The sequence below is a fragment of the Dermacentor albipictus genome, chromosome 7 (genome assembly GCF_038994185.2).
Source record: "Dermacentor albipictus isolate Rhodes 1998 colony chromosome 7, USDA_Dalb.pri_finalv2, whole genome shotgun sequence".
NCBI classification, from domain to species: domain Eukaryota; kingdom Metazoa; phylum Arthropoda; class Arachnida; order Ixodida; family Ixodidae; genus Dermacentor; species Dermacentor albipictus.
Window position 1 is genome coordinate 26,490,092 of NC_091827.1, and position 11,707 is coordinate 26,501,798.

Sequence of the window (11,707 nt, forward strand, 5' to 3'; positions counted from 1 at the left end):
GACAGGCTGGCCAGCCTGTCTGAGGTACTTCAACCCTGTTTAAAAAAGTCTATGCTTAGAGCTATCACGTGATCTTGAGAAAGAAAGCGACGAATAAAGAAAAAGGGTGTTGTTCAGAAGAACACACTATAGGAACGATAACATTTTTTGGGGGGAGTTGGTGTTAGCTGAACGACCGGGTATAGTTGCGCAAAAAACGGGAAAGGGAAGAATGTGAGTGACAGATTTTTCCTGGTTTTTTTTGCGCTACAATACCGTGTCGTACAGTATAGGAAGCGTTCCGACGCTGCTTTGACACAGTCAGCCATGACTCTTATCGCATATGAACCATTTCACTATTATTATTATTATTATTATTATTATTATTATTATTATTATTATTATTATTATTATTATTAACATTATTATTATTCTCGTTCTCAAATTGTTCAACAACAGGTAAGATTGTATTCTCATAGAATATGTTAGTATTTCTTCTTTGGCGGATATCTTCTAGCCTAATTTTGTTCCTGGAAAGAACCATATCAGATACAAAACAGAATTCGCTGTCCCCCACACTACCGCACAAGGTAGGACAAATAATTGTGCGATGCCACAACATATATTTCGCCAGACTTTTGGAACAAAATTGCGCATATATATAGATGAAATTTCTTGACGATGTCAAGCCTTTACGTGTTGCAGCTGACCTCATAAGGCAAAGCACAGCGTTGTTTTTTTTTTCTTTCTTTCATTTTTTTTCTAGCGAGTTCCAGGAGAAGTTCAATTCAATACAGAAGACACATAAACAATTTTGGTACCGAAGGCAGGCGTGGAACAACGTCGTTTTGGTAGGCTGGAGGGCTCCCACTTCTGTTCTTCTTCAGTTCTTCTGTTCTTTTAGTTCCATTCACTTTCAATTCTTTCAGTTCTTTCAATGTGCGTCCAAAGCACGGAATGCGAAGGTTTTTTGCATCTCGCCTTCATCGTGACATGGCCACCGCGGCATGCAATCGAACCCGGGACCTCAGGAACATATAGCGCCACTGTGGTTCGTAAAGCTGAACGCTCTGGTCTAGCACCGCTGTTTAGCGAGCACCTGCCCACTGTTATTTTTTTTTCAGTGCGTTTATATTCGGGGGGGGGGGGGGTGTTGCCGCTTATGAGTCTATCGTTACTAACTGCCGGCGCTCGCAGGTACGCCTACACAGACAACCTCAAGCTACAGACGGTGGACGACGCCATGCTGACCGCGTACGCGGCCAAGAAGTACATCCTGCCGCACCTGCTCAAGGACTGCTTCGCCTTCATCGAGAAGCACGTGACGCCGCAGACCGTGTGCCAGGTGTTCGAGTTCGCGCAGGTCATGGAGGCCTACCCGCTGGTGCACCAGTGCCTGAACATCATCGACCGGCAGACGTACCACGTGCTCACCTCGACCAACTTCCCCAACGTGGCGCTGCACACGCTAGAGACCATCGTGCGCCGGAAGCACCTCAACCTGTACTCGGAGTACGCGCTCTATTCGGCCGTGGTCCAGTGGGGGCAAGAGGAGTGCTCCAGGAGGAACCTGGAGCGGGACATGGACAACGTGCGTAGCGTCATCGAGACCGTGCTCCCGCTCATTCGGTTCCTGGCCATGAGCCCCGAGGAGTTCTGCAAGGGCCCGGCCAAGAGTGGGCTGCTGACCAAGGAAGAGTGCTTCTCGGTCTTCATGAACATGGTCATACCGGGGATTGTGCCCCTGCCAAAAGGTCAGAGCCTGTATTCGCAAATGCTCTTGTATGCGCTGGAAATTGTTCGTAAGGGCAAACTGCGGCCAATCCGATTGTTGGGCATATCATTAATGAAGGTTAGGCCCGAGCTAAAGCTCCTCTTAAGAGGAAGCTTTAGCTCGGGCCTAACACCGATATTCAAATACATGTAAAACACAAAAAAAAGTTTTTCTCAGGTAACCCCTGGACCGATTTTAGTGATATCTGCTGCATTTGAGAAAAATAAATTCCAGTGACTGTTGGAAGCGGAATTTCGATTTAGGGCTTGAATTTTGTTGAAAATGTTTTCAAATATTCGACAGTTCGAAAAGAATAGAGGCACGAAGTTTACATATTGGTAGCTCTGCATCAAGAACAGATATCGCGGTTCTGTAAAAGGCATCCATTAGACCATTCAAAGCGGACAAATTCGATGTGTCATTCTGCATTTTAGGTGAATTTGTTACGTTGTTTAGAAGGGTTCTCCAAAAGCTGTATTTCCGTATTACTAATGTTTTATATTCATGTGTAACATATCAATCTTGTCCGTTCGAGATGTGCTATTAGATGCAATTCGCAGAATTGTACTATCATTTTCGTTGTTGAGTTACAGAGTTGTAAACTTGATAGTTTCGTTATTGGAAAATGTTTGATAGTTGTCATTTTTTAATAAAAGATTGACGACCTAACTCAAAATTCGAAACCAACAGTCAGTAGATTTTAAGTTGTTCTTTTATATGCAATAAACCTCGTCAAATTTGGTGCAGTGGTTGCCGAGAAAGACTAATTCTCCTTTTACATGTATTTATATAAGGGCACCGAGCTAAGGCTTTCTGTTAAGAGCGATAGGGGCCTATTATGATCGGAGCAATTCTGATAAGTTTGATAAGAACCGGTAAGGGTTAGTAAGGTTAAGATCATGTCCGATAAGGATGATAAGGGCAGATAAGGGTTGATGATAGTCGCTTGCGATAAGGTTGATAACGACCAATAAGAGTTAATAAAGGTAGGATCGAGTCCGATAACGTTGATAACCGATAAGCGTCGGATGTAGTTCCATAATGTAGATAACCAATAAGGGTTAATAAGTGTTTGTACTGGTCCGACCAAGTTTGTTAAGATTCATAATGTCATCGGACTGCGTGGAGATGAGCCAGTAGCACAATGCTTACGCATACTTAGACAACTCCAGTGGAATTCCGGCGTGAATTTTTCAACATTCTAAGCGGTATGTGCAGGTCCCTGCATTTCAAAAAGACGACTGAATCGTCCATTGTTAATGGAAACAAATGTACGAGGGCATTGCTTACATAGGCTATCTTGGAAAGCTTCCATAGTTGCTCTGGTAATTGTGCCTATCTCGTCCTCGATACCAATGAATCACTCAGGGCAGTCACAACGTAGAGATGGCTGGTTAAGAAACTTGAAACTGTCATATGATCTATTAGTTGAATATGACAAAATATGAGGATAATTATGTGCTTAAAGCCATATAGCGTTCGCATATATCTGGTCGTATTGTATTCTCAAAGAAGGTGGCCCAATGTTATGGACGTTTACGATTGTATTTCGCTTAAAGGCGAAGCATCTATCGCGATAGCAAGGTTCAGGGCAGCGCTGAAGGCGTCTCCAGCGCAGGGGTGAAGGGCGTGCCAGCGACGTTGCGGGTGGATGCCGCACCTCGATGGTGCAAGATAGGCTCATGCAAAGCGCTAGCATTCAGGCTCCGTAGAGCACGGCCAAGAAGGTTAAATCTTTTAATGCGAAGTATTCCTTGGTAACTTCAGGCCTTTCGAATCTTATCTGTGGATACATATGTATGTATATATACAGGGTGTTTCAGCGAACACTTTCAAAAATCTTTAAAAGTTGCCTGTGGCAGATATCACAATTCTAGTTCACGAGCCAATCTACTCGAAGCGGCGGACAATACTTGTGCAAAAAATTGAGATACGAAATTGACAAATTAATACAAATTCACTAATTAGATTTCTAACTAATTGCATTATGGCCCATATTGCAATTTACAAATTCTATAGCCCTGGAGTTCGCAAGGCGGATCCACCTTGAACAAATTTTCTGTGTGACAACAGTTTCGAGATATGAATTCCCGATCTTTGCGGAGAAAGGCATCGGCGTTCCAGTTGATTTGTTAACGAAACGTCGTTTCTTGCACTGAAGCAGACAAGTAACTGGAAAGCCAATGCATTTCTCCGCAAAGTTCGGCAACTTATATCTCGAAATCAGTGTCGTCCTTTGAATTCGTTCCAAGTGGATCCGCCTTGCGAAGACCACTGCTAGAATTTGTAAATTGCAGTGTCATAATTATCTAAACGTTAATTACTGAATTCTTGTTAATTTGTCGATTTTGCGTTTCAATTTTTGTGCAAGCAGTCTCCGCCGCTTCGAGTAGACCGGCTCATAAACTAGAACTCAGCTATCTGCCACAGGCGCGTGGGAGGCGGACGCAGGCGCGCTCGTTCATTCGTTCGTTCAGGCTATTCGCCTATTGACAATCATCGTCGATAGCTCCCGCATAATAATTAATAGCTCCAAAACACAAAATTCCGGGCGCATTCGGCGAGATCAAAGACGCGTCCAGGTGGGAGGCTGCACTTCGCAGCCCGGACCTGGATGAACAATTACGGTCTGACCAGCAAGCTCACGACGTGGCCTTCCGGTCCCGACGTGGGAGCGGCCCGCTTAGTGGTTGATTATCACTACTTGCAGGACCAAATAAAGTTTTCCATCCATCCATCCTGCTGAAATCGCCAAGCGAGCCGCTTATCGCTTCTGCGTGGAACGGGACAATCCTTTGGTCGTTGTAAACAGACCTCCTCCTTGCTGACGAGGCGCCTTTCACGCTTGACGTTGCTCCCGTCTTCGTTCACGTACGCGCTCAGCGGGCCGCATCATATATATGCGAACGACAGTTGAGACACCTTTATTCTCGGCGATTCGTGCGTGCATATGCCTTGCTATCTCGCACGGCCGTACAGGCAACAGCGCAACGGGGACGACGATGCCCTTGGCGATAACGCTGCACTCGTTTCTAGCGCCCCCTGGCGGGTTTCGGCAGCTACGCATTCGACTCGGCACACTCGTTTCCGGCGGCAACGCGACGAGCACTTCAACCGGCGCCTTCAGTTCAGGATTGTCGCACCACACAGTTAATGAAGTCACCAACGTCACGCCAGTGTGGTTAGTCTCAGCTTCTCGATGGTGTGGACGCGGAGACCGAGACCTCGGTGTCGAGATAGCGTTGTCATTAGGAAGCATCGCGGCAGTGACAGACGTGGCCGTAGTTGTAAATGGGTGCTGATTTGTGGACCATAAGGAGAGCGTGCTCATCGCCAAAGAAGCACTGCTGTACGCATAAAACCGTGTCGAGACTTGTCCAGTTAGCAGCGAAGAGACGGCGCACCATGTCATCCAGATTCGTCTAATGAAATTCGCGCCATTTTGGTAGCTCGAGACAGCTCTGACTCAAAGTGTTCTTCAAAGTGCGTTCGAAGAACGTTTACATGACGATGGCGAACGTAATGCGGCTGCTAGGGGTACGTTCCAGAAAGCGAGCCGATGCCGGATCCCTCTGCCAATTGACTCTGAACGTCGACGAAGCAGACGACCAATTCGAGGAGCCGGCTACTCCTTCTCCTAGTGCGACGCTGCCCGGCCCCACCGGCCCCGTTGAGCTCGCATACGTCGTCGATGGTCTACCGGTGCCACCGAAGGCTTTCAACGTCGAAGTCGTGCGGGACGCCCTCCGGTACCAGGCGCGACCGAGTGACGTATTTGTGGCGACCTACCCAAAGACTGGCACCACGTGGACGCAGTACATCGTCTGGATGCTCCTGAACCTGGACCGACTGGACGAGGGAGTGCCGTTTTTCGCGGATATCGTGACACGGCGCGTGCCCTTCCTGGAGCGCGTGAGCCCGGTTCCGTAGTGCGTAGTTTTTGCGTGCGATAGCACGTGACACTTGAAGCCTCTCGTCTAAAGCCTAGCTCTTGATCGTCATGTGGGCCTTCCGAGAAGCGTATAACCACGCAAAATTCGACTATCGGCAGGATGGCATACTTGATGTGTGCAGTGATTGGTTCCGTCTTGCATGAAGTTTCCTGTGTGCCCTATACGTCTAATTGCACATAAAAACTAAATAAAAAAACTAGAAAATGCGAACTAATGGGGCATGCGTATACGCCTAAATTTCTGAGAAAGCAGCCTTCATTCCCCGGGCGCACGTTAGATGGCGCCACAGTACCCCCACCCCCCTCTTCTCCGCTAAACACAGGGATTTCACCAAAACGCGTATTTGCGTCTTTCTCAGGACCGTATGCAAGCGACAACTCGGTATTGCAAGTCCTTTCGGTCACCGTCGAGGACAGCAAAAAATTAGGTGGGATGGCGAAATTTGGAAATTCGCACGCGCGAGTTGAAATCAGCCCTAGCGCAAGACAGGGGCAGGTGGAGATCCCAGGGAGAGGCCTTCGTCCTGCAGTGAACATAAAAAAATTGGCTGATGATGATAGTGAATTTCTGAATCTCCGCAGTTCGATTTAATTTAAGCGCGTGTTAAAAAGCGAGAAAGACCGACGGAGGTCTACGGTTAATTGTACAGCGTACCTCCAGTAAAGACGTGCACGAAAATCAGACAGCAAGACAAATTACATTATACAGTGGTAACCGCGGGCTAATAAGGTAGTGAGACAACCATACAAGAAACTAAATTGCGACTACAGATTAACCATAATGGAGGCAGAGTCCTTTAAGTATTTAAATAATGAAGTACTCTGGTGGAAACGAGTGCAGCCTTCGAAATAACACTACCCGCCACGGTTGCTCAGTGGCTATGGTGTTGGGCTGCTGAGCACGAGGTCGCGGGATCGAATCCCGGCCATGGCGGCCGCATTTCGATGGGGGCGAAATGCGAAAACACCCGTGTGCTTAGATTTAGGTGCACGTTAAAGAACCCCAGGTGGTCGAAATTTCCGGAGTCCTCCACTACGGCGTGCCTCATAACCAGAAAGTGGTTTTGGCACGTAAAACCCCATATTTTTTTTTCGAAATAACAGTTATGCATGCTGGGATTGAGCCCATCGTAGCAGAATGTGGCAACCAGTGCATCTGCTGACGCCTATGACCAGTGTTCTAGCACTACGCAAAGGATAATAGATGTACGGACTGGTCAAAGCTTTATAATCGAGAGCTTCAGCTTCTTCGTGAGCGTACCTACCTTCACGAAATGTCAGGTTGATGGAGACATACGGCAGAAGTCGCACTGGTAGCGACATCTTGCGACGCTTTGTCAACTCGCAACGCGTTAGACACGTTCTAAAATAAGATGAGCGTTCTTACCAATAAAACAAACAGGAGGGGCTGCCTGTTAACGATTACGTCACTGTAGACACTTCGCACCACCAGTTAAGCAGTTAAGTATTATTATTATTATTATTATTATTATTATTATTATTATTACTACTATTATTATTATTATTATTATTATTATATGGAAACATACAAGCACACAAAAGAAACAGGGAGGGAGCAAGCAGACAACTGCCACCGAAAGAGGTACAACGCCTGCCTATTCTTTCGGGAGGAGGGAAAGATAAGAGGGGGGAAGTACAAGCTAAAGAGCTAAGCAAGCTAATTAGAATTTAAGTAGCTAAGTAGCAACTCGATACACTGTGTTAGCAACTAAGCAGAACATGTTGTTCAATGCAATATTTGCTCCGTTATCTTCTACAGCATGATCCCTAACGTTTACGTTCTGAGTAACCGCAACATGTCAAAACTTTACGGACAAGCTAAAATCCCCTAACGTCTCTGTGTAACGACGCAATCTGCATCCAAGCCCTACCGCGCAGGTTGGCCGAAAGGTGGTCGAAGCGCTTCCCGAGCCTCGCATTATCAAGCACCACCTCCCGTTCTGGCTGTCCCCGTACCACCCGCTGGCCAAGTACGTCGTCGCTGTGCGCAACCCGTTCGACTGCGTCGTCGCCTTCTACCACCACTGCCGAGCAGAGCCCTCCATGGGCCTCCGCCAGGGGACCACGTTCGACGAGTTCTTCGAGCAGTTCCTGGAGGCGCGCGTACCTTTCGGCTCGTACTTCGACCACGTCTTGTCCTGGTACGCCCGACGCGACGACTCCAACGTCTTCTTCTTCTACTACGAGACGCTCAGGCAGCGCCCGGCCACCGTGACGCTGGAAATCGCCGACTTCCTGGACGCCGCCGCAGCAGCGAGGCTTCGCGGAGACGAGCGACTCCTGCGCTACGTGGTCGACAAGACGTCCGTCGGCAGTCTCAAGACCGGCCCCTTCTCGGTTGGCCCGTCCCGTCGCGGCGCGGGGACGCCTCGTCCTAAAGCAGGGGAACCGCTGGACAAGCTTTCCGCGAATCACTTCCGCAGGGGTGAAGTGGGCGAGTGGAAGCGTCACCTGAAGCCAGACCAGGCGCGGCGCCTACGGCAGCTGTGCGAAGAAAGGATTAGTGGGACCAAGATGTGGTACACGTGGCAGAAGTGGATCGAGTGATCAAGTCGTCAGGGCGACGCGTGAAATGTGAAAGACGATTTTCACGTCTGCATAGTTTTTTTGCTCGTGACAGCAAATTACACGCAGTGCTTGTATACTGGTTAGCCAAGCCCCTTGTCTGAAGCTTCTGTTGTGTCATATGTGCCTTAGAGACGTGCGACCACGCAGAATACTACTTGCGATAACGAGATGCACTGCAGGGCATTTTATTGTAATCTGTAGTTTATAGATTGTGCTGTATTAAAATACTGTGTTGTCTTGTTTTGCCCCCTCCCCCTTAATTTAATCGTACACTGAAGGCATTATAAATAATTAGTGGTTGCGCTAGTGCATAAACGCTATGACACATACATAAGTGTGTGTCATATTTGCCTCCAAGATGTGAGGCATTGCAACATGTTACATTCGGTCGCAAGGTGTGCTTTGTGTTTATGCAGATTTATACCATCTTGTATGAAGTATCGTTATGTGTAAAATATTTAATCGTGCAAAATAAACACGCTGATCGACACGTAAAAAGGACGCCGAATTTCGCAACAACATCGTGTAGGTGCGATCGAGATTTTGTTACGCATTTCTTTCGTCGCACATTGCGAGAAATCTCGGAAGTACGACGGCAGAGACCGAAGTTTGTGCGACCATCAGTCGCACGACCTAGAGCAAGCACTGCATGGAATCATCTACTCGACATCATTGCTGCCATAACTGATGCTTCACAATTCAAAATCGCCTTGCAACATCGATTGTATTTTTCATTGTTGTTACTAGCTGCACGGATTTTCCCCATTCTTCATTTCTTTCTGTAGTGCCTTGGGGCCCTGAAAGTATCTGATAAATAAATAAATAAATAAATAAATAAATAAATAAATAAATAAGTAAATAAATTGCATTGTAACACTGGGCCATAAAGAAACATTGACGCTATATATATTGAGGCTACATGTTTTGGGCCCAATTCAAATTTAGCATCGAATCACGCCCTTGATTCAGTCGTTCGAATATTGAAACGATCGAATAGAATAAGAATATTCGCGGCGTGCTGGCTTCACAGAACGAACTTTCTTTTCTGCTAAGGTTTGTAGCCGTGGACAGAAAAGGAGTAAAAAAAGAATTTATTTCCTTTAATACACGTAATGGTATATTGAAACAAAAAAGGAGCTCGTAAATGATCAAGACGTTGAAGGTCAGCATAGTTGCTGATCGGTAGTGGGCATGCGCTTGAAGCGGCCAATCGGCTATAAGCAAGGTCCCTCTTCAACGACAGGCATGCTACAAAGGTATTCTAAAGCACAGGGCAAGGCCGATAATCGAATGTGCGAAAAACGAACGATTACGATGTTTTCGAATTAGACCCTTCGCAAGAGTTATGAATTGAACTTGTTGACATATTGAATTTTTAAGTTATAAAAATTCCGTGCGCATGACAAAGTCGCAAACGGTGATGTGTGTTAGCGTTTTAGTTATAGCGAGTACTTATTTTGAACCGAAACAGGTTTTTGGAACATTCGAAAAGGGCAATACTGTACCATTCTGTCGTTTTTTTGTTTTTTGCGGGTGTGTGTTTTGAGCACAATGAACGAAGACAAATGAAGTCACACAATGAAGTCAAACTAACTGGCCCGCCTCTCAGTCTTTTTCACCGAATATTTGACGAATGTTTCGAACGGAAGCACGTGACTAAAAGCGGCAGAACGAGGAACATCGATGGAGATGCACGACATTCCTCGTTCTACCACTGTTTATTCACTTCAGCTAGGCCTCCGTCTTCCTGCTAACCTCTCTCTTGTTTAACTACGTTAACTACGTAGCCTCCGCGTTGCGCTGGTCTAAAGGGGCTGAGGCCAAAATCGACGCCCTCATGCGCAAAAGCATCAAGCGCGTGCTGGGTTTACCACTCACTACCAGCACCGCGCGTCTCATGCAACTAGGCATGCACAACACCCTATCAGAGGTGATCGAGGCCCAACGAGTGGCTCAAATAATTCGACTATCATCATCGCGAGCGGGGAGACGCATCCTCGAATCCGTTGGATGCGGTCACCAGGAAATCACGGAGCGCAACGTGACCCTATCACCCATGGTCCGAGATACGTTCAAGGTAGATCCCATGCCACGTAACGTCCACCCTCAATACAATGTAGGGCGCCGGGTAGCCAGGGCTCGTTCCCTGTTAAAAGCGGCTGCTGCCACTCCGAATCTGGCATGTTTCGTTGATGCCGCCCAGTACGAGTGCTCTGATCACTATGCCGTAGTTTCGGTTGACTGTAATGGCACTCTCATTAATTCAGCATCCGTGCGGAAGGTTTCTTCAACAGTAGCCGAGCAAGTTGCTATAGCTATAGCACTGAAGGACCCTCTACGTTCCAATATCTTTACAGACTCCAGATCGGCAGCCCGAGCTTTCGCCTCCGGCTCGATCTCAAAGGAGGCAGCGGCCATCCTCGGCAGCGAGGGGGCTGCTGGTTTTCATAGCATCAAATGGTTCCCGGCCCATATGGGAATCAATGTACACTCTGAGCTTGTTAACGCCAATGAGTTGGCCCATGACTGTGCGCGAGGTCTTACACACCGCGGCGGTTCAGGTGGACTCACGGGCGGCGACTTAGGGCTGTATAGGGATTCGCTTCTCAGCTTCCACGAAGTCTTGACACATTATCAACTTGCTCGGCGGGCCTTTCCGCTACCACACCCTAAACTTAATAGACCACAATCGTCGGCGTTTCGCATGCTTCAGACGGGGTCATTTCCCTCCAGGGGCAGATTCAGTCACTTCGCGCCTAACGTAGAACCCCACTGTCCAGACTGTGGGGAGGCGTACTGCTCCTTGTCCCATATGCTCTGGCAATGCCCTGCGTTACGCAGCTCATCGCTAACCACTCTAACCGACTGGGAGGCAGCCCTTAAGAGCGGCGACCTCTCAGAGCAACTACAGGCTGTCCAGAGGGCCTGCGACAGGGCGGAGGACCACGATCTTCCGACCCCGACGTGGGTGCGGCCCGCGACGGCTACGGGGACTCCCTGAAAAGGGGGGTACCCTAACGCCGGTTCCTCAGGACCATTAATAAAGTTCTTTGTCTGTCTGTCTGTCTCTCTTGTTTAGTATAGAAGCAAACACTTCGAATATTCGTAAATGACAACGGTGTCCCGTTGTGTCGCTTTCGCCGTGGCGTGTTCGCGCTGGAGACGTAGACGTATCATACGTATATATCACGTATATACCACGTATACATCACGTATATACCACGTATATATAACGTATATCGCGTATCACTTATGTATCACTTATGTATCACTTATATGTCATACGTATATATCACGCATACGTCGATATGCAAAGAGGCATTTCGAATATTCGAAGAGCAATATTTCGAATATTCGCGCATTCACGCAATTAACACATAGTCGCAAGGGGGATTTGATAACAAGCGAGGAAA

General features: G+C 47.5%; 1 protein-coding gene across 1 annotated transcript; it reads left to right on the top strand.

The window, feature by feature from the left end:
- Positions 1-4,532: 4,532 nt before the first annotated feature.
- On the top strand, positions 4,533-8,771 carry LOC135919279 (sulfotransferase 1B1-like). Its single transcript, XM_065453015.2, has 2 exons — positions 4,533-5,665; positions 7,605-8,771. The coding sequence occupies exons 1-2, from the start codon at positions 5,258-5,260 to the stop codon at positions 8,271-8,273; spliced, it is 1,077 nt and encodes a 358-aa protein (XP_065309087.2). The 5' UTR covers positions 4,533-5,257; the 3' UTR covers positions 8,274-8,771.
- The last annotated feature ends 2,936 nt before the right edge of the window (positions 8,772-11,707 follow it).

Coding starts and splice junctions, on each gene's coding strand:
- LOC135919279 (XM_065453015.2), top strand. CDS start 5,258: ATGACGATGGCGAACGTAATGCGGCTGCTAGGGGTACGTTCCAGAAAG. Junction 5,666..7,604: donor GCGTGCCCTTCCTGGAGCGC/GTGAGCCCGGTT, acceptor CCTACCGCGCAG/GTTGGCCGAAAGGTGGTCGA.